Raw genomic sequence first — 23,453 nt, forward strand, 5'->3', positions numbered from 1 at the left:
TCTCAGAATAATGTAGAGAAGAGTGTAATAGGCACATTTCACTGATGTGATTTTGCTATTATGTTGGTTGAGTTTCTAATTTGTTTAATCTGTAAGTGAAGCAACTGGAGATCATGGGCAATATGATAGATACTTAGAAATTTTAGTCTCAGGGAATTTGTTTTTGTTAGAGGCTGTGCATGTGGACCAGCATATTACTGGTTTAGAGTAACAGATGTTAATGGCCAAAAGAGAAAGGGACCAGAGAGTTTGGCCAGAGAAGATCAGCTAGGAACATGGAAAATGGCTTCATTAAGTCACTGGCCTTTAAAATGAAGATTAAGGACACTTCAGTTATTGAAGATTGGAGGAGGGAAGGGTGGCAGTAGTAGCTCATGAAGAGAAAAGAGTCAGACTAAAGTTTGGAAATGGAAAAACTCAAAGCATGGCTTTGGAGAGGATCTGTAGTTTAATTAGGGCTATTGAAATAAGACTGAGACTTTAGAGACTCTTGAGTGACAGCTCTTATCGGGGACTTATTCTGTGGTTGAGAAAGGTGAAGTGGGCAGTTTTTGAACAAGGTAGTTCAAGGCTGTCGATATGTAAGTTGAACAGTAGAGGAGAGATAGCATCAGACTAGAGTAGACAGGAGGTTCATGCCTAGGTGAGGGAGAATTAACAGTGTGGATTAAAGGTTTAAAAAGAACATTATGTGCCACATTCATGTTGAGGAGGGAAAATCTTGAATTGGAGGATCCTTGAGAAGTTAAGACGTTTGATGAGTTTTTAGAGCCTTGTTTTTATGCTGCACCTGTATAATACACACTTTAGTAAAAAAGTTATAGTAAACGTTTAAATTTTAAGGTTTTGGGTTTTGCTTTGAGTAAACCTGAAAGGGATCCTATATTCATGATATATATTTAAAAAAAGAAAAAAAAACCCGTTCAGACAACTTTGGGAATCATTGTGATCCCAATTTAGGAAAAATGGACTTAAATAAAATTTTTACAATAGAAATGGAAAGAACGAATTAGGAAGTAGGGGAACTTCTGAATTAAGAAGGAATCTGATGGTGCCCAGGTTTCTGTATTGGGCCCCTGGCTGGAGCCAGAGTGAGTTTGCATCTGCTGTGTGCCACGCAGCAGTGGGGAGCTCTTTGCCGCTTACATTTACCTGCCCTGAACTTCACCCAGGATTCGTCTTTTATAATAGGACGTGGACTTGATGACTAAAATAATTTTAATGTTTATTTCCTCTCAACTTCACTTCCCTTTCTGGCCTTCGCTTATTTATACTTAAGTGAAATACATAAATTCCCTCAAGAGAAATAATTTACTCATCTTTGTATTTGGATAGAACATACTGGAAAAAATAATCTATGAAATGCCTTCGGTATCATGATACTAAAAAGTGCAAGGGGATGACCCCAGCATAAGTGGAGAGCTCTCAGGAAGAATTTGTGTAGAGGTTATCTATAATGAGTCATTATGAAATACAGTGAATGCTATGACTCGCAAAACACTGGAAGTTGGGTTTTTAGAATGAAAAGACAAATTAATCTTTTCAGTTGTATTACAATAACCAAGTATGTTTGAATGAATACCCAGGTTATAGGACTACATATTTGTATATAATACTAAGCATCATATAGATTATTTGATAATTGTATGGCATATGTCCAGTATATGACATGATAATTTTATGAAATATTTATGAAATTTTTGAATTGATATAAATAAAATCACTAAATTTTATCCTTTTTTAACCAGTTGTCTAGTATTTGGAATTTTAGTTTGCTATAAGAGACATAGGTAAGCAAATATATGACTTTGCTCCAGGTATTTTGTGTGGCATTATTTAATTTTTTTTCTCTCCCCTCTGGATTGAGATAATAGAAAAGGCCTAGAGGCTAAGCCCCAATGTACAAGACAGAAAAACTAGAAGTTAAACAGTAGGAATATGGTGAACAAGAAGAAAAGGGTTTATTTTCATTTTCATTTTACCCACATTAGATTGAAAGCTGTTTTGTTTTGTTGTTTGTTTTTTTGTAGGAGGAACAAGTGAAAGTGAACCTATGCTCAGCCATACAGTCAGGAAACACCTTCGGAAAACTAGACTTGAACTGCTCCACAAAGAATATGAGGTAAAAAAACAAGTGAAATTTTACATGAGGATAGTATTTAACTCAAAGTACAGCCAAACTCGGGCCTTGGGCTTATTTAATTATTATTTAATTATCCACTAAAAAAATTCTTAATTTCCAATTTAAAAAATACCTTCTCCCCCTTTCCTATTTCAAATAGAAGAAAGGAACAGATGGAAGGGTATCTTCTTTTTTTAATTTGAAATTTGTCTTCAACAGCTATGATGGTTTGTGAGTATTCCTCCCTCAAGCCTTTGTGATAAAGGAAAGCACTCTTGTGATACTGGGTCTGACATCAGACTGTGAGTGCTCTGGTAGTCAATGATTATGACCATTGTTTCACTTTTGTTTCTGCCCCTAAATGTGCTAATAATTACAGGCCTGAATATTTTTGGTGATATAAGTATTCCTTTGTCCACTACTGGGATAGAGATTATAGTGTGAAATACTCTATTTTCTAAAACATTGTTTGCATATAAAATATTTTGAATAAAAGTCTTTATGAACGTGATGTTCACATATAAGAAAAGAATGCCTGGGTGTGGTTGGTGTCCTCGAAGAGTTAATCTGCGGCTATGTAGGTGGATTGAAAGTACCTGAAATTACTGTCATAGCAAGTTTCCAGTGGGACTTACTCATCCTGTCTCATCACAACTTTTTTTTTTTTCCTTTTTGGGTCATACCCAGCCGATGCTCAGGGCTTACTCCTGGCTCTGCACTCAGGAATCACTCCTGGCAGTGCTTGGGGGACCATATGGGATGCTGGGAATTGAACCCGGGTCTTCAGCGTGCAAGGCAAACGCCCTACCCGCTGTGCTATTGCTCCAGCCCTCATCACAACTTTTTAACCTTTAACCCATCTTTCCATTTGTCTTACCTGTCCACACTGGTAACTAACCATTGTGTAATTCTCTGCCCAGATCCAGCTTTTTAATATTCTACATACGAATGAGAGATCATATATTGTTTTTCTTTCTCTTAAAGTGATTTTGGTATGGTGATGGAGTTTTCCCAAATTAACTTATTCCAATGGAATATATATTAAACCCAAGTGCACATTTTATGTTGACTAAATTTTGATATAAAATGTATTTAAGTTGAATTCATTGACAGAAACTAGAATACCTCAAATAATTTTTTTGAAATAAAGTGGAACATTAATAAATGAGTCGCCATGTGTTTACATATGTTTTCCCTTTTTTTGTTTATATATCTAAAACATTCTTACCTACTACTTAGGTACAAGTAAGATTAATTCTTTGGAACTCACTGATATACTAAGCTACTTGGAATTGTTTCTGACAACATCATTCCTAGCAATCTTAGTTTAAGGTGAAATACTCATTACAGATGATTAGTTTCACAGAAAAAAGTTCTAACCCATTATTATAGTGATAGATAGTATGTTGATAAGCAGTTCCAGATGGGAAAAAACATGTGGAATAGTTCTGGCGGTAACTAAAGAACTAGAACGTAGAACAGTTTAAAAATTATGTACAAGTATTTTTTCTGATGTGGAAAGTGAGAGAAAGTGATATTTTACTTCTTCAAATATAGAATAAAAAGTAAAATTTCGCCTTGATCAGCACTTACATTTTAATTTCCCTCAGTAAAGCATTTAAACATCTCAATTTTTTTTTCTTGAGTTAAAATCTACGTGTTGAATTCATGTGATTTCTTTTTGCTTTCTAAGATCTTAAATAGGGTCAGAGGATGACATTTTTATCTTTTTTCAACCACAAATTATTATTGAATATAAATTAAAGTAGTGGAAGTCCTGTTTTCAGTCAAAATGTATTTTAATTATTTCAACATTATGTGACTTTCTGGGTACTAAACTATTCTCTTTTGTAAAGTATGTATAATGTGTAACTGTCCTACAGAATGTGTAAATCTATATAATTTTGAGTATAAAATTAGCAAACACATTGACCTAAGTTTAGCTTGCATGTGTATTTGTCTGTCTACTTACTGGTTATATAATGTTTTTTTCAGGATGAAATAGATTGTCTTCAGAAAGAAGTAGAAGAGCTTAAGAGTAAAAACCTGAGCTTGGAGGAACAGATCAAGACAATTCTAGATCCTTTAACATTGATGCAGGGCAACCAAAATGAAGACAAAAATCCAATTACAGATAATCCAAGTAAAATTGACCCAGAAACAGTAGCAGAATGGAAGAAAAAACTTAGAACAGCTAATGAAATATATGAAAAGGTGAAAGATGATGTGGATAAATTAAAAGAGGTAAGTTGTTAATTGTTTTCAAAATTGTGCTATGGTTGATTTAAAATTTCTGTAATGTTTTAAGTACCTTTAGCCATATAAATAGCCAGACATATTATCTTGAGTCATCATTAGATGATTTGTGGGGGGAGGAAAGAAATCCCTGGATGAGCATTTATAAGAAATAGGAAAACTTCTTCTCTTTAAATGGCATTCGCTGCCAAGAAATATCAGGTGGTTCCATTTATGACTATAATTGGAGGCTCTGTAGTGCTTCTCTATGAGTTTGCATCTTCTTCTAGAAGTGACATCATTTTAAAGGTTGCGTTTCTATTTCCCCTCTTTGTGGTTTGCCTTAACTTTTTTGAAAGCTTATGTCAATAACTACCATATATACATAAAAGCAAATACATATCTATTTCCCTACCTATCAGAGGGTTTGGAACATATATTTTCTGGAACTCTCATTTATTTGCCTGTTTGTTTGTTTACTTGTTTGTTTTTTGCAGTGCACAGGAATGGAACCCAGAGACTAGCTTTTGCAAGGCATATGCTCTGGCTGAGCTATATCCCTGGCACTTGGTTTTTTTTTTTTTTTTATTTTAAAGATTGCTAATACTTAATGACTAGTTTCAAGAGAGTTGTGAGTAGCCACTTCATACGCTGTATGCCAAAAAAAATCTATGACTTAGGAGTTGCAATATTTTTTTTGAGAGTGGTCATTTCAAGCAGTGCTCAGGGATTCTGCAGACCAGTCCCAGTGACAGTCTGCTAACTGAGCTGACGATTCTAGGGTGACTGCTTAGGTCCAGTGGTACTGAGGACCACCAGGGCAACCAACACCAGTGATGCTCAGAAACTGCCATGGTCACACCCATTGGTGCTAGTGGTGAGGGATGGGAGGAGGAGGACAAGACATAGATTGACAGGATCAAACTCTAGACCTTGTGTATGCTTGGCTGACTCTGAACTCTCTTGCTGGCCTGCTGCTTCACTTTTTTCAGTTCTAACAAAATGATGCATTGGTGAAAAGGGAATCATCCTGGGTTTGGTAGTTTACTAGAGGAGATGAGAGTCATGCCATGCAGTAGTAGAATCAAGTGCTATAGACCCACGGTTTTCAATGAAGTATTGCTGGAGAATTGTTAGCCAAAGACCAGCCTTTGGCTTGATTTCAGGTTTATCTTCAGTGGAGTTCTATTGTTCTAAATGGTGGAGGCTTTGATGTCCAAATCCAAAGTATTCATCTGCTCTCCCTTCAAAATGAGCTACTGTGCTGAGTTACTAAACCCTGCCTCCTGAAGTCATTAGTGAGCTACAATGGATTTTAAAGAGATACACCACAACTGGTCCTCAGATCTTCAGTTAAGCAGCAGAAAGTATCTACAACTTGGTATAATAAAGCCAGTTGATTGACATATCAATATGTGAAATCAGTGCAATCTGCCTATAGGAAAAGCCAAGAAGAGAGAATGGGAACAAGGAGATTTCAAGGGGAAAAATGAACTACAAGCATAACTGCATGGTTTGTTACATGTCTAGGTTAAATGTGACTTTTTTGGGGTGTTCATTGATGCCCACATTAGCGTGTTGTATGTTTAAGGAAAAACAACATGGAAAAGACAACTAGGAGGATGTAGCATTTATCATTCTGTCATTTCCTGTCTCACGTCCTGCCTCTTGAGCGAGCAGGCAAGGTCCTATTGGTCTCCTTTATAGTTACTAGCCTTGATTTAAATTATTATAATAAATGCATCTTAGAACATGACACTAAGAAAATTACTCTGGGTTCATCAATGTGCTCTAGGTGCATGTGTCAAAAGTACAGTGTTTCTTTGCTCTTGTGGTGACTTCATGTTAGATTCCGTTCTCAAATTATCATAAGTTCTAAGAATAACTGGGGGATGAGGGGGGTAAATAAGCCCATTTTAGATGCCTACTAATATTAGCTACTATTAAGAATAAACTGGAATAGGTGAATTTAAAAGTATGGCTGAAGAGACAAAGCTTGACTCTGAAATATAAATTAGCATACTATATGTCACATACAAATGATTCAGAATAAAGGACTAGTTCAATGAGTAAAATCAACTTTTTCTGTGATGTTTCTAGTATTAGGTGAGTTTGAATCATTATGAGATCTTTACCTAGTGAATGATGAGAATGTCAAGTTAATTAGGAGAAATAGTCATTACTCTAAGTACAACAAATGTCATAACTCTGCTCTTTGTAACCTTAAATTAACCCACTTCTTCTGAACTTGAAAATCTACTACTAGAGGACTGGCGAGAGACCTTGAAACATAGCCATCCAGAGGAGAGGGAAGAAGTCAAATGAGTTTCTAATTTAAGCGTATCATCATCAAAAAGCATTCACTAAGTGCTCTTCTTGCCATGCATTGCTTGAGAGTTTAATTCATTGTCTGTGTGTATGAGGAAGTAAATGACTTGCCATGTATCTTCAGAGGGGCAGTAATGGTGTTTATCAGTCACTTAAAGAATTAACCCTCTACAATCCTGGTTGATTTGCAGCCACAGAGATGAGTAGCTGCTCAGAGCCCAAAAGAAACCTGGATGACTCAAAGCATTAGGCTTTGTGCCTAAAAGCATATCTTCTTATCTTCACATCCTCTTGGAGCATTTGTGGATAGGCAAGTCATAGCAGAAGTTCTGGAAATTGGTTGTAAACTCTAGATAGATTTTTTTAGATCCAGTTTTGAAGTCTTGGTTGAAATCTTTTTGTTGACACTAGTTTTTGTGACCCATTCATTGTTAATGTTTTAATCAAAGAATTTCTCTTTGCTGTGTTAGTAGGAGTGTTTTATAATCCAGGACATCTTTTTATTTTATTGTTTTAATTTAAAAATATGCAGTGACTAGGGAATTTATGGGAAATAACTTTTTACAATACTGAAATTTAGGCACACCACTTTTTAGGCTCTCCATAACCAGTATTGAGCTTCTAGATCAGAGATTTCCAAACTTATTTGGTCTTTTCAGGAAAAGAAAAAAATTCACACCTCTCCCCACACTCATATCTATGTCCTTTCATGGAACAAAGAGAAAGCTGCCCTCAGTTGGACTTTCCTGGATGGTTACAGCACCCTGGCGGGGAGGGGAACGGGGTGGTTCACTTTGAGAAAAACTGCTCTAGATTTTCTAGAAATCGATATTTTGTTAAGGCAAATTTTTTCATATGGTTCACAAAAGAAAAACAGGATTTTTCTTTTTAATCAAAAGAGGATACATCATGCATTGTATTAGAAAATATTGGCCCAGTTTTGAGAGTTTTAGTTGTGAACTTGTGCACTGGTAGTTTTCTTTTCTTTTCCTTTTCTTCCCCAAGAAAGCAATCAAGTAATTTAAACAGATTTGTTAACATTAAAAAGAACCATTTTTAAGATAGTAACTCCAAATAAATCTCGTTTAAGAATGAAGTCTCAGTGTTAGTTTTGCAAATAATTGCATATAATAGGATGATATTATAATGCTTAGAGTAACTTCGGTTATGTGAAAAAGGAAAACAAAAAAAAAGAAAAGGACAATATTTGCCTTTAGTATGGTTCCTTGGTGACCTAAGCTCAATGACATAGATAGCTTCTTTTATTTCCCTGGGTAGGAGGTTTGCACAGTGCTTAGGGAGTGGAGTGTGGATTTAGAAGGTTGGTAGTTGGTCATAGTTTCACATGACATTTCCAGTGTTGACTGTAGGTTTCTGAAAACCATGTACTCATTTTCTGGTCAATCCAAAATTACAGATAGCTCACATCATAATTTTTATGAAGCATTTTTGTGTTTGCTTGTGCTTAATTGTTTTTTACTCTCTTTTTTAAGGCAAATAAAAAATTGAAATTGGAAAATGGTGGCCTGGTGAGGGAGAATTTACGACTGAAGGCCGAAGTTGATAACAGATCACCCCAGAAGTATGTATTTTGCTCACAGACCAATACTTGATTTTTAGGAATAACTGCTGTGATAGTATATATTTTTTATTTAATTCTTTTCTTCATTGGAACCTATGGATTTAAATAGACTGCCATGGGCTGGAGCAATAGCATAGCGGGTAGGGCGTTTGCCTTGCACGCGGCCGACCCGGGTTCGATTCCCAGCATCCCATATGGTCCCCTGAGCACCGCCAGGGGTAATTCCTGAGCGCAGAGCCAGGAGTAACCCCTGTGCATTGCCAGGTGTGACCCAAAAAGCAAATAAATAAATAAATAGACTGCCATGCCTTGAAAAGTTAATTGTATATTTATTAGTAAAATTTTATTATCAGTTAAAACTGATTTTGAAGAAAGAATTTTTATTCTTGAATGGATTGGATTTGAATGAGAAAGTTTTCATACTTCATTCTTATTTATTTTTCCTTATTGGATCAGCAAGAAAATTGGTGACACAAGGTGACACAGATGATCTAAGACCATTGAACTGGCTTACACGTCACTCTTAACTATTTAATTGGCATTAACAAGTCATAGGTAGAGAAAAATGTCCTTTCAATAGTTTTCTAAAATAATTGTTATAGTTAATGTTTATATGGTGTTTTCTCTTTGCTATGTACAAGCTGTGAAATAGAACCATTAGTATTCTCTATTTACAGTTGAGGAAATGGAGGAATGAGATTAGTCTCAGCTCTACTACTAGTAAATGATAGAAATAGGATTTTAATCCAAGTGGTCAGCATTCATACTCTGTTCATTACACTGAAGACTGGAAATGTCATTACTCCATTTGTTATGTTAAGAAGCCTAAAATAGGACACAGGGCACTATCTATTGAAATTCAGACTGATTTGAACTACACATTAACTGAATGTAGCCTTCCCTTATGAGGTGCTAGATTTCTCTGTGTTTGAAAAGATATTGCCAGTATTGGTCCATTTTACCATTAATTTGTTTATAAAATATAAGAAAGCTGAGTGCAAAGAGTTGAAAGTGGAGAAAAAATAGGATATTGCACTTGAGATTTTTCTTTTTCTAGGGGAAAAAAAAGAGTATGTCCCCACCCCTCTCTGAGGAATGGCATATCAGAATTCCAATGCATTCTTACCACCCAACCATTATATTTAATTTCTTTTTGTTGGAGAAAAAAATACAAGGCAAGCATAAGCAAATAAAGGAAATTTATCCTTCCCAAAATAGCTCTTGGCTTCTTCACATTTGAAAAGAAGATAATGTTGCCTTCAGAAAAGCTAAGTGTGGTATCAGTAAATGGTAAAAGTAAACCATAATTACACAGAACAGAGAGAACTAGCAAATAAAGAGGCATAGCTTTTACTTTTAAAATAGTTCCTTCCTCTGTGCTCTCCAGCCTCGTTTTTCTTTCACTTTGGATAATGCTCTCCTTTGATCAATTAGTGAAATCAGCTTAGGAAGTGTTGCTGTTTGGGTCTCTGCTCTTCTCACTTATTGGCAACTAGCCTTGCCCGTCATAGTAATGCTTGTCCATTAGCCATTTCCCACAGCATGCTGAATGGAACTAAAGCTATTTTGTTTGTAGCTTTTATTTGTTGAAAAGTTGCCGACCAGATTTTAGACTTAATGCCAGCCACCAGGATGTGTGTTTTTAAATATCCGAGCCTCCTGCCTGATAAATAAATGGAGAACCTCAACTGGAGAAACTTGGCCTCTTAGTACCCTACCATCCAAGCCCCACATCTGAATTCCATATAGCTTTAGGAGTTGCCATTTTTAACTTTCATTCCATCCCTTTGGGGGAAAGGAACAGTTTCACTTAAAAAATGATTTCCACTGACCCTATTCCAGATCAATTTGCAATGCATTGAGGTATTAAATGCATTGTGTTTGATTTATAGCCTTGTTTACTCTGCATCACCAAACCCTAGTGGGACTCAGAGAGAAGCTGACCACAGCTGAAAATACTCCGATCTGACTCACCTTAGGAGAGCTCCTGTTTGTGTTGAAAAGAAAATTTCAAGAGTTTCAAAGTTAATGCAAGCAAATAAAAACTGTTCAATCCATTTCATCCCTTGGTTTAGGATGAGTCTTGATGAATAGCTTTTCTGTTTTTTACTTAGGTGTCAAAAATACATGTTTTTTTTTTTTTATATACACATGATCTTAGTTTAATGCAACTCCAAGACGTGGAGACACATCCTATAAGTCAGGCATAGAAGAGCACTTTAGATACTGGAGAGAAAAACAGAAAGGTCTTTGTTAGGTTGGGCTGCCAGAAGAAAATATTATAAACAGGGTGGCTTGCATGTCAGATAGTTATTTTGCCTTAGTTCTCTAGGTTTAGAAGTCGCAGATAAGAGGGGTGGCTGTCTTCATTTCTCTCTCAGACTCTCATTTTGGTTTGCAGACAGCCGTAATTTCAGTGTTTGCTAATATATTAGAGGGAACTCTCTTCTCCCTTTTGCATCTTACCAAGATAAAGGCCATATCTAGCTTGAACCGCTCGAACATTTAGTATTTCCTGAAGATTCCATCTCTAAATATAATTATTTCAAGGATTAGGGCTTTAGCATATGACTTGTGGGGAGGATCCCCAAGTTAGTTCAAAGTAGAAGGTACATCTTTTCAAGACACTCAAGCATGTATGCTGGTGCTCCCAAATTCGACATCTGTTGGGAGCCAGGAGGGTTTAAACATTTTAAACATTGACAGGCAGCATTGTATAAAAGTAGTCTAGTTTATACTATTGTATTTTATTTGGAGGTTTTGGACCATGTCTGGCAGTGCACGGATGCTGTTCCTGGTTTATGGCTGGGGGTTGGTACTGGCAGTCACGTCATATGTGCTGGGAATCAAACCAGGGTTGACCACATGCAAGGCAAGCACCTTAATATCTGTTTGTTTTTGCAGCCCCTTATATACTATTTTAAAAGCCATACAATAATTTTGTAAAGTGGAGATTTGGATGATCATTTGTCTCCTCTGCAATTTTTCTGATTTTTTACCCCTCCGCCCCTCTCGGAGAGCCCGGCAAGCTACCAAGAGTATTCGATATGCCGGACACAGTAACAACAAAGTCTCCAATGGAGACGCTACTGGGCCCGCTCGAGCAAATCGACGATCAACGGGAGGGCCTTTACCTTTACCTTTACCTTTACCCTTCATTTTATCCAATCAGAGAGTACCTGTATCTTTTTCCTTTCTCAGCTTGAACTGAAAAGCACTTTTGAAGAGAAATCCATTAAATGTGTTTCTTTAGGTATCAAAAACTTTTGTTCTATTCCTTGTCAAAAATTCATCAATGTAATATATAAAATACGTGAGGAAAAACATTTACTTTTTGTAACTACTTCCTGGATAATTATTTTTCTTTAAAAGTAAATTATGTGTGCACGATTTAAATCAAGATGAAATTCTGTGTACCCTTTCCATTTTTTCTAATATGAACTCCTAAGACAATCATATTTAATATTAAGAATTCAAAAGGTGATATGTCCTTCAGTTTTCGGGACTGAAGATAACTCTCAGCCAACCCAGAAATACTGAGCATTACCTGGTACTTTAAATTATACAAAATAAAAGATAGCTCTTCTTGATCATTAAAGCAAATAGGTTCCCTTCCACTAATTTCTCTTATCATCTTGTATTTTTTCTTCTTTGCACTTGTAATTGCTAATAATGATAATTATTTCATGCTTTCTTATGTTTGAGGCAACTTGGTAGTTGTATTTACTGTTGTGCTTACTATATTTCGTAGAGTTCTGTCTCACATTCTACTACTGTTACGTGTCCTATTATATATGTATTAATATTATATATTCTATGCTAAATGATTTTGAAAAAACATAGCACCTGAGTGAGAAAACTAACAGAAAACAGACTAGGTTTCTTCATAGATTATTGACAAAATGGGAAGGGGAGGCCTGCTTGACCACAAAAGAGAACTGCGACATAACCAAATGCAGTCAGTCTTGTTTTGGTATTAGTTAGTAACAAAAGAATCGTCTGGAGCCATTTTGGGGGGCAAATGGCAGAATGTGTGCTCCATGTATATGAGGCTCTGGGTTTTTGGGTGTTTCATTTGTTTGTTTGGATTTTTTTGTTTTTGTTTTTTGTGTTTTGTTTGTTTTGTTTTTACCAGCCTCCAGAGAGCCCATAATCTAATGCAGGCAAAAGACAAGTTTATGTGAAACAAATAAGTAGTAAATAAATATTAAGTAGAAGGAGAGACATAAGAGTTCTGAGAATGACAAATGGATTGCAGTGATGGGACTCCGAGACTAAAGACTGGAGGTTTCCATGAAAAAGAAGGCACTCTGAGTGAGAAAAGACAGCTTGTGCTATTGGGAGAACCAAGAGTTCCTTTTAGGGCGGTGCCCGGTCTCTGTAGAAGCCCCACATTGTAACTGTCAAACTTCGTTCTCATTCATATAAAGTAGGAGTCCTCTGTGTTATTTTCCCGCCTCTCTGTTAGGATGGTCATCATTCTGCTTTCATTAGCTCGTTGGCATGACTGCCTGCAACTCTGCTATTAAGCAGAAAAACACAGAGTCCTATTTAGAGTGCATCCCCTAGAATATCATACCTCCAGCAAGGTGAGACACAAACGTGGGAAAAAGCGAGGGGTTGGAGAAATAGTACAGCAGGTAGGGCATTTTGCCTTGCACTTGAATAACCCATGGTTAATCCCCAGCACCCCGTATAGTCCCCTGAGCCTGCCTGAGCTCAGAGCCAAGAGTAAGCCCTGAGCACCACCAGGTGTAGCCCAAAAGCAAAAAACAAGCAAAAGAATAGAAAGATTCTTAAAAGAAGACTTCAGTGTTTCCTTTCTTATATTCCCAAATACTCCTGGCCTTTCCTCTTTTTCCTGTGCCAAGAAATATTTGTCCATGATAAAGTTAAGAGTTCCTTAATGAAGACCTCATTTGTGAAGCATTTGGAAATCTCCATTTCCTTTCTTGAGACTCTGGAAGATGTCTTTCCTCAGTTTTTTGCATTTTTCATGAGGTAGGGCTTCTGCCATGGTGCCAGTTATGCAGCTTTAGCATGACTGCTCTTTGTGTCTACAGATACAAACTCACCTTCAGAGTGTGGGATACTGAGTTCCATGGACAAAATTCTATTGGTCATTTATATCAGACTGGGCTGTAATTAGATCAGCGACTTCCTCATCCATCTGTTTTCCAGAATGTTGCATGTGTTGGTCACTGTGTCTTTGTGTGATCTGGTTGTGTCTCCCTACACATAGCTCTCTCACTACGCAGGAAGCCCAATAGTTATCAACATCCAGGGCAGCCCATTCTGCAGTCAGAAAGATTCCAGATAATTTTCTGCACAATGAGTAGAATTTTCTCTTGTCAGAATAGAAAAAGTGTGGAGAAAAGGAAAAATAGGTTGGGAACCAAGGTCTTTCCTGTCACAGTGTTTGTGTTCTCAAGTTGTCCTATCCACTCCCGGTTTCTTGACTGCCCCTCCACATTGATTTCAGGGATTACAAAATAAACTCTGAGCCTTTAGCTTAGCCTTTTCTCCCAAATGAGAGATTCATGTTTCATTGGTCTTTTTAATTAACTGATATATTTATTTTGGGAGGCAGTCCCAAACCAGTTGCCCCGGAGTCCCAGGGGCTACTTACCAACTAGCTGAGCAATTCAGTGTGGTAATTCCTGTGGGGACCTCAGAACTGTCCCAGGGGTCCTGGGGACCTCCTGGGGACCTTGTCAGGGTTCAAAACCAAGTTACTGTGCATGCTTTGCAATCATGCTTTACCCTAACAACTGGGCTCTCTTGCCAGCCCCTCCATCAGTTTGTTTTATACCTTCACAAGGTAAAACTGTGGAACAGACTACTTGAATCCGGATTTTCTTTGCCTCTACCTCTCCCCATCTTCTTTACCCGTTGTGTTTTTGGTATGAACACTGATAACCATTGCTGCCTGAGCAGTGAAAGAGCTGTGTGCAAGAAGACACAACCAGTCTCACATTGTCGCTTTATAAAGTATGAATCAAATTACTAACATCCCCTATATAAAGCTCTGGAGTCCATTCCTACAATAGAAACCCCGCTAACTTCGACTTCACCAGCTAGTCTCTGCTTGCTCCCCTTCGTCCCTTTTTCACTGCCCCTGTTCGTGCTGCTCTTGCTCTCCTAGACTTCTGTTCTGAAACATGCCAAACTTGGTACCTCCACTTAGAAATTTCTACTTCCAAATCTTTTCATGGTTGTCTCCTTCTGCCTTCAGATTCAGAGAGACATTACTCGATTATCCAATTTAAAACAGAATGTCTCTGCTTTGCAACTTCCATTTCCAGATTCTAATTATACTTCACTAATAAAATTGTGGTGTGGTAAGCAGTATTAGTGTGTGATTAAGAACATAGCCTCTGGAGCCCAGACTTCCTGGGACTGTACTCTGGCTCTTGACTGACTTACCCTTTGATTTAGGGGTGGATATTTAGATATTTTGTCTTGTGTGTGCAGCCAGTAGAAGCGCCTATCTTAGAGTGAAATAAGTTAAAACTTGAAATGCACTTGTAACCACAGAACATATAATTCATGCTCAGCCAATGTTAGAGTGTTATTGTCTTCGTTGCTCTTATCACTGTCTGAAATTATCTTCTTCATTTAATTAATTGACCTGTTTATTGTCTGTCTCCTCTATTCTAAAACTGGAGTTCCACAGGGCTGAGAACCTTGCTGCATATATCTTTCTCTTGCAAAAAACAGCACCTGGAAGGCACCTGATAAATATTTGTTGTATAATTAACAGAATAGATAAATAACATTGGAAGAACTACCTAAACTCTTTGAACTATGTAAGGTTCAGATAATGTCGAAGTGATTTAAAAAAAAGTGATTTTATGTTCTTAGCACAATATGTAGCATAGAAAGTGATAGAGGTGTGTGTGTCTAAATGCCCCGACCCCTGTCCTGTGCTAAAGTAGTTTATCCTCTTTCTTTGTCCCTGTTCTTCTTAATGGCCTTGCAGCTGTCTGGCTGCCTTAGATAAAAACCCATTTCTTCCAGTTTCTCCATACTTTCTCCTCATCCCACACCTAACTGTTCCATATATTCTAGCTTTCCCTACCTTGTCAGTGCCTCTGTAATCCATCTTCTCATTTCACAGTTAGAGCCGCATGAATTCTTGCTTAGCCTGTTTCAACTACCTTCTGACTTTTCTACTCATAGCACTTGTCATTCCTTACTCTTTGCTTTATTGTGACCTAAATTTTTGGAAAAAATGGATCATTTCACTCTTCTGTTTTTATAGAGGGAATTAAGCTTTCGTGATTTCCCCCATATACTTGCAAAGCAAAGCCCAAATTTCTTGTATGATATGCAAGACTCTGCTAGTATGTCTTCAGTTTAGCTTTCTTGCCACCTTCACTCCTTCCCCTTCTTGGATTTTGCTTCCGACTTTCTTAAGTACGTGTAGATGTGTATCTATATAAAATGTGTCCATAGTAATGTGTGTTCATGGTCCTTCTCTGAGGCCTGACATTGGGAAGGGGCCCTGCCCCTGTACCACCATTCAGTAAGAACCACCCAGAAATTAAGATTTTGAACTTTCTTGAAACTTCCTGTGTAAAAGTTTAAGAGAACAGGAAGTCAGAACTTCCTGGTATTTTTCTCTTAACGTAGAGAACAAAGGAATTTCCTGCACTTTTCCTCTGTAAATTGTAGTGGAGGTTAGGAGCTAGAAAAGAAAAGGAGATCTCGGGGTTTGCCTGGCTCAGGACAAGACTTCTTGTTTGTGGCTTCTTCTGGAATCTGGCTTTGCTGTCCTATCTTGTCTCCATATTAACTTTGAGCATGGTCTGTCCAGGTCACAGGTCAGCATTCCTAAGATGCTCACTGCCCGCTGGTACACAAGTTGTCCCGCAGCCTTGGGGTTCTTCCCGAGCACTCCAGTGTTGCCAGCCCTGCTTGGTTTTTCTATTTGACCTATTGTGATCTTTTTTTGTTTGTCACAGTTTCTCTTAGACAAACGCCATGGTTGTTGCTATTTGACCCCAGTCTGATTCAGGGACTGATTCTGCTGTGCTCTTTGGTTTTCCCGCAAGGGGAACTTGTAGACTGTCGGGGAGCCCTACGACACCCTGGGGCCAGATTGTGACAGCTGGTGTGCTGTGCCCCTCAACTGCCTGAAGGGCCCTTCTCTGGATGTTGAGCTAATTGGGGGTGGACACTTCCTGCCATTTCTGTCTATTTGTCTTTATTGTATTGATAAGATGTTTCAGGAGCCTGCAAATCATGCTAATGACTGGCCATTAAGGGTGTCGGGAAGATTATGAACTGCTTGGGAACAAGCATGAATTCTTCTGCCTTTGTTTCCTTCCTCTTAGCTCCTTGGCCTATATTAGTCCAGTAACTATCCTGGGAGTAATAATTACTGAGTGGCTTAATCAGTTTCTTCTACTGTTTTAGAGTGTCACTCTCTTAGATTTAAAAATAGTGACAAATGTGTGAAGTGATAAGAATCCAGTTATTTTGAAGTAGGATTTTTCACCCAACATTAGTTCTGTTCTCGTTTTACTGCTGAGCTGTTGCTCAGATTCTTTTGGGAAGAGCCTTAGACATGTAATGAGACAGCTTGTCTTAAAGATCTTTCCTTCCATGAAAGATTTAAAAGATTTGGATCCCCATTGATGTCATGCAACCCAGCAAAGATGATATTTTGGCAGGAGAGGGCGTCAGCAGAAAATTAGGGCATTTCTGTGAGGTACTAAAATATCAGTTATTTGTCTAATAGTTTGGTATGTATTTCCCAGGGAAAAAAAAAGTCTCGCCTCATTGGCAATGGTTTTTAGCTCTTCATTTATTTTTTGAGACCATATAAGGGAATCAGTTCTCATTTTTATATATTTTAACATAATGATTATACTTACTCATTGCCCAACATTCAGAATGATTCTATAAGAATTCCTGGGTATCCTAACAAGAATTTTCGCACCATAATTTTCAGTTCTGTACAATCATTTTAATAAAGTAAGTGCAGGCACAAAAAGCTTCTTTAAAAGGGCCACAGATGTGGGGCTGGAGTGATAGCACAGCAGGTACGGGGTTTGCCTTGTACGTAGGCAACCAGGGTTCGATTCCCAGCATCCCATATGGTCCCCTGAGTACCGCCAGGAATGATTCCTGAGTGCAGAGCCAGGAGTAATTCTTGTTTATTGCCAGGTGTGACCCAAAAAGAAAAAATAAAAAGGCCACAGATGTGGCTTGGTGGTAGACCTTACAGATATAAAATCCTGGACTTGATCCCTGTACTGAAAAACAACACAGAAACTTCCTTTAAAATTGTTTAAAGAAAAACCCTTAGTGTTAACTCTTGTTTTTAATTTCAAAGCTTGCCAGACATACTCTACCTTGATTTTTTAAGTATTGCTTTTGGGAGATAGTTCTCTACTAGTTTTAGTTATTGAAAAGAGATACTATATAGATCTTTAGTAAAAGTGAACTTTTGGACCCAGAGAAATGGTGCCATGTTCTAGACTATCTGACTTAGGAACATGAGTTCAAATCCCTGGTATCCCACATGTGTGGAACATAATCCTGGCATTTCTGCTCTCTGTGATCTCTGCTGCTACAAGCAAGTCCCAGTGACACTGCAGGCTGATGTGTGCAAGCACGATGAAAAAGTTAGTACAGGGGTTAAGGCCCTTGCCTTGCATGCAACCGACCCAAGTTCAATCTGTGACCTCCTTATTTGGTCCCTTGAACTCTGCTAGGAGTTATTGCTGAGCTCAGAGCACCAGGTGGCCCAAATACAAAACTAAGTGGATGCAACCCCTGGTGAGTGTTACAAAAACATGATGTGTGCCCTCCCATTCTCCCCCATAAAACCAACAGGGCTTACAGGTACTTGCCTTACAGGTGGCTGGCTCTGGATCGATTTCTACCACCATAAATGGTTTCCCAATCACCACCAGGGGTAAGCTCAGAACACAGCCAGCATAACCAAAAAGTAAACATGTGTGTGCCATGGCTAAGTAGCGTGACTGCTGGTAGGTATATGGTGTGTGAGCATCATAGCAACCCCCAGTGAGCACCAACACATGGCCTGCACGCCTCAACTCCAGAGTGTAACCCTCAGCAGGCATATGTGCAGAGTGTAACCCCCAGCAGGCATATGTGCAGACTGTAACCCCCAGCAGACATATGAGCACCTCAACTGTAGTACAAGCCTCCCTCAGCACTTAAGGAAGTTGTACATATCGAGTAGCCAGGAGTGTGTTCCGTCACTGGTCACTGGAACAACTCAGCAACTGCAGCAGGAGGGAAGGAGAGATCATCAGAATAATAAAGTGAATGAATCATTCAAGAGAAGTGAAGTATAAAGCACACAAACATTTTACCGTATCTATACAATGGGAAGTTTGTGACTTTCCCACAAGAGAATAAAGAGATAATGCAGCCACAGCTGTGTAGATAATACAGCTCTAATTAAATCTGTTCAACGAATGGGTTTTTTACCCCTTTAGGGTAATCTCCAGTAGGTACTTTAAAAAATTGTTTTGATGGAGCTGGTGAGATAGTACAGTGGTTAAGGTGCTTGTCTTGCATGCAGCTGATCCTAGTGTGGGTCCCAACCCCGCATATGGTCTCCTGAGCACAACAGGTGTGACTCAGTTATCCTCCTTTCCTGTTTTGAGGACCAGAGAACCAACTCAGGGGGTTGAGTGCATGCAAAGCATGCATTGCATATGGCAGACCCAGGTTTGAATGCTGGCACTACATGAGAGTGACACTGGACACAGAGCCAGGAGCAGCACCTGAGCACCATGGGGCGTGACCCAGAGTGAGGCACTTTGTTTGGCTTTCTCAGATACCACTAGGCAATCTTAGGATGATTGTGTACAAGGTTTCAGATCTTGTAAGATCTGAAAAATGACCATTCAGGGCCATTCAGGGCCAGAGAAACAGCTCATGGGTTAGGGTCGTATGTCTTGCATGCGCACAGACCTGAGTTTGATTGCTGGTATCAGATACCCCTGCCCCCATCATTGCGGGAGTGGCCCTGGTGGCCCCCCACCCACCTCAGGATCACTGAGCCCAGGAAGCATCCCACTGCTAGGTCCTAGCTTTGAAATGTTTGACCACCTTGGTCAAGTTTGCTGGGATGGCAGCTGAGGCCCCTGAAGTCATTCTGGACAATTGAAGTCATCAATGACCTTTATAGGAAACTGCCAACTTCACCTGATAGCCTGTACCCCTGCTCACGTGTGCTCTGTTGCTAGTCATCATGCATAAAGCCAGAATGCACACATCAGTTAACGCTGCCCACCCAAAAACGCTTCAGTCTCCTTGATTCTAACGGAATCTGCTTCTGATCTCAGTGGTATCTCCCAAACTTCTCTGTGATGTTTTCTCTGCTTAATGAAGCCCTTGGCCATCACTGCTGCTTTGAAAATCAAAGTCTTTTGGTCTCTAATGGAATGTTTATAAAAAAATACTCCATTTTGAAATTTGCTCAGGAAAGGAAGTATGGTAAATGATGTTAGAAATCCCTCTGGCTTGCCTTGTCATTGATTCATTTAATGTTTGCACTCTGGAAATATCTGGTACTAGTGAAATATCTGGAATAAGAGGGTTTTAAAACCCCAAGATAAATAACCTTTTATCCCCGTTGACCCCTTTCATGAATATATAACATCATATGCTTCCTTGATAGTTATTTCTGTATAATCTAGTTAATAGCCAAATTTAATATAGGTATCTTAAGGTTAAAAAAAAAAAGCAAACAGTTAAATTGTTCGGTTTAGTAATATAGTGGCTCATGATACTACCATGAACTTCAGCTTCTCCTGCAGTGTTGGCTCTGTCCAGATAGAGGGATAACACTGGTTCAAGAAATAACTGAGTAATGGGCTGGAGCGATAGCACAGCGGGTAGGGCGTTTGCCTTGCACGCAGCCAACATGGCTGACACAGGTTCGATTCCCAGCATCCCATATGGTCCCCTGAGCACCTCTAGGAGCAATTCCTGAGTGCATGAGCCAGGAGTAACCCCTGAGCATCGCCGGGTGTGACCCAAAAAGAAAAAAAAAAAGAAAGAACTGAGTGAGAACTGCTGTGTGCCTTGGGTAAATGCAGGAAGCTGCTTACCAAATATAAAACAGACATACATTCCTGTTACTTTTTTTTTTGGGGGGGGGTGCAATTCACAGGGGTTACTCCTGGCTCTGCACTCAGGAATAACTCCTGGCGGTGCTCAGGGGACCATATGGGATGCTGGGAATCGAACCCAGGTCAGCCCTGTGCAAAGCAAACACCCTACTCCCTGTACTATCTTACTATCTCTCCAGCCCCACATTCTTGATTTTGGAGCTTGTGCTCCAGCAGGAGGAGAGTAAACAAATGAAATAGATTGATTCATCAATTGATCTCTTGCAAGTTTTTTTTATTCTGTTAGTTTGGCCACCCATACTCCCTTACTAGCATGGGATGGATCATTCAGAGTGTTGCAGACTGGAAAGTATTAAAGTGGAACTTTGGAAATTGAACGCAGTGACCTTTTTAGGAAACTGCCAGCTTCATCAGTGACTTCTGCTGGCTCATCCCCCTATTCGTGTATGCTCTGTTAGTAGTCATCATTATTTCTAACCACTTTTCTCTGAAGCAAGACAAAAATGATTGGATTTGCCTTTTTTTTTTTAACTTATCCAAAACCATTTGTTAACTTAAAAAAGAATTAATTATGGGGGGTAGGGCTAGAGCAATAATAGAGTGGGTAGGATGCTTGCCTTGCACTCAGTTTTGATTTCTGGTGCCCAAGGACCTCCAGGAATGATTCCTGAGCAAGGAGTTAGGAGTAAGTCCTGATGTGGACTTACTACCAGGTGTCACCCAAAAACAAACCACATAAAGTGAAGTTATTGGGGCCAGAGAAGTCAGAGACCAGTGCAGCAGGTGAGGTGCTTGCCTTGCACCGAACCAGACCTGGATCCCCAGCACCATATAAGGTTCCCCAAGGCCACCAGGAGTGATTTCTGAGTACAGAGGTAGGAGTAAATTCTGGGAATCGCTGGTCGTGTTCTGAAAAACAAACAAATACAATTGTTATATATAGAGGCAAATGTGGCATTTTTAAATGATACTCTAAAGTATCATCTTTTGGGAAATGTTCCTTTATTTGTTTCTGGTCTTTCCTAGGTAAGCCTCTGAGTTCCCCAGGATATTCTTTAGCTATTATCTAGTCATGTTTGATTTTAAGTTGTTGGAGGTTTCATCTGAGGATATCTTTATTGTAAAAATTGCACTTAAAAGCAGATTTGGGCCGGGGGGGGGGGGGGGGGGGCAGAGAGAGAGAGAGTTTCTTTCGTTGGCTCAGGCACTGCCTTGCAATCCCAGGCACTAAGGCACTACCTCTGTCCAGTCATTCCCAAATGCTGAGCCTGAGCCTGCAATGGCACCTTAGGGTGTAGCCCATTCCTCCCTCCTCCCCTTCCCCTCCCCCCCATAAAAATATCTTGGCAAACTAGTTTAAAACTGTCACCTTCGTTACTGTATTAAACATGCTCCACAGTTTTGGGGGGTATTTGATCGTGCCAGAATAATGATAATCAAAAACACATATTTTTTTGTTGTTGCATGCACTTCAAAATTGTTGTTTCCTTGTTACTATTTGCAGGAGGATGGGGGGGTGTTGAAGGCAGGGCATCCCTCCTGCTGTTCTGGGGCCCAGAACAGCTGTTGGGGGAGGGGGAGAGAACTCCTTCATTTAGGGAAACTTAAATTCCGAAAGCTACATATTGTAGTTGTTGTTTTTGTTTGCAGTTGTTTTTTGTTTTTTTAAAAAAGGTTGTAGGGAGCACGCTCTTTTCTGAGAGTTCAGTTAATTGCAGTGAGTGGATCAATAGTCAGCGATGTGTCTTTGAAAGTCCTTTCCAACTCTGCGATTTTATGAATCAATATTTACCTTTCCCCTGTTTCTTTCTCCGTGAGTGACAAGAGGAGGGATCATGGTAGGGTGAGCTGGAGAGTGACCTGAGCTAGAACCTAGGAAGGAGTTCATGGGATTCATAGAACATATGATTGTTGGCTGTAAGACATATGACTGCTGGCTCCTTCTGCCTTTTTTTTTAAGTAGTACATTTTCTATTTGTAAATATTTTTATAATCAGAAAAATAAACCTAATTAATTTTAAAACACAAATTTTAGAGTTTGCATTCTCGATACTCTGCCTCCAGGGAACCTTAAGTTGTTTAAGGTAGATCAATAGTTGTCCTCCAAAAAAGGATTAAGAAAGGACTCTTTTTTTAAAACAAGCCAAGCAGCAACACTATGTGTCTTGGAGAGAAGTTCTTTTCTTGGTCTCAGAATGTAAAACCTTACATGGTTATGGCTCATAAAAAGGCAGTCTCCTGAAAGAATTTTCCTTGGTGTCTGAGATAGAATTTAAGATAGATGTCTGTGTCTCTTAGAGTTGAGATAGTCTCACTGGCCTTTGTATTCCTCACTCCACATATTTTACCCCATACTAGATGCCCAAAATTGTTCCCTATTTCTGAGTTATGTATCCTTTCTTTTGTTGGTTTTGGGACCATACTTGGTGTGTTTTGTGTTAACTCCTGGCTCTGTTCAGGGATCATTCCTGTCAGTGCTGGGGGACAGCATGCAGCCCTGAAGATTGAACCCAGGATCTGTACTGTGTAGGGCGTGTACCTTAACATGTGTACTAAGTCTCTGGCCTCTATCCTTTCTTAAAAGAATAAAGAAATCCAGGTAATCCTGATGGAAAGAAGTGAATTTTACACGTGATCTTTTCCATTTACTCTCCAAAATGTTCCTTTTCAGAAAATGTGAAAATGTTTTTATGTATAATGTATTGGAGCGATAAGCACTGACTTTGTATTTCAAAGTTGGAGAAAATGAGATTGATGTCCCTCACAGTTGTAAAATGCCAAAAATAAGTAGAGCTGAAATGAATTAAAGCCCAGTGTTCAGAGAGGCCAAATAAAAGTTTCAGATCAAGGGTGGCTATAATTGAAAGGGTCCAATAAGTATTTAAAACCACCCCTGCTGAGACTGCTAAGATTTCTGAATTTCAAATTGGCATTTTATATTTGACAAGGTGACATTGTATAAGAAATGTATTGTAAAACACTGCTGTGCGATAGGAAAATGATTGAATGTAAATATTTCAAGATGTGGACCACTGTTCAAATGTTATCATAAATCTCTGCCATT

General features: G+C 38.9%; 1 protein-coding gene across 1 annotated transcript in view; it reads left to right on the plus strand.

The window, feature by feature from the left end:
• OBI1 (ORC ubiquitin ligase 1) overlaps positions 1–23,453 on the plus strand; it is a 41,668-nt gene that overhangs the window by 15,187 nt on the left and 3,028 nt on the right. The window contains exons 3-5 of the mRNA XM_056109659.1: positions 2,031–2,122; positions 4,118–4,366; positions 8,179–8,267. Coding sequence (XP_055965634.1) covers positions 2,031–2,122; positions 4,118–4,366; positions 8,179–8,267 — 430 coding nt within the window. The remainder of the gene's footprint in view (positions 1–2,030; positions 2,123–4,117; positions 4,367–8,178; positions 8,268–23,453) is intronic.

The sequence above is a fragment of the Sorex fumeus genome, unplaced genomic scaffold, assembly GCF_029834395.1.
Source record: "Sorex fumeus unplaced genomic scaffold, SorFum_2.1 ptg000008l, whole genome shotgun sequence".
Taxonomy (NCBI): domain Eukaryota; kingdom Metazoa; phylum Chordata; class Mammalia; order Eulipotyphla; family Soricidae; genus Sorex; species Sorex fumeus.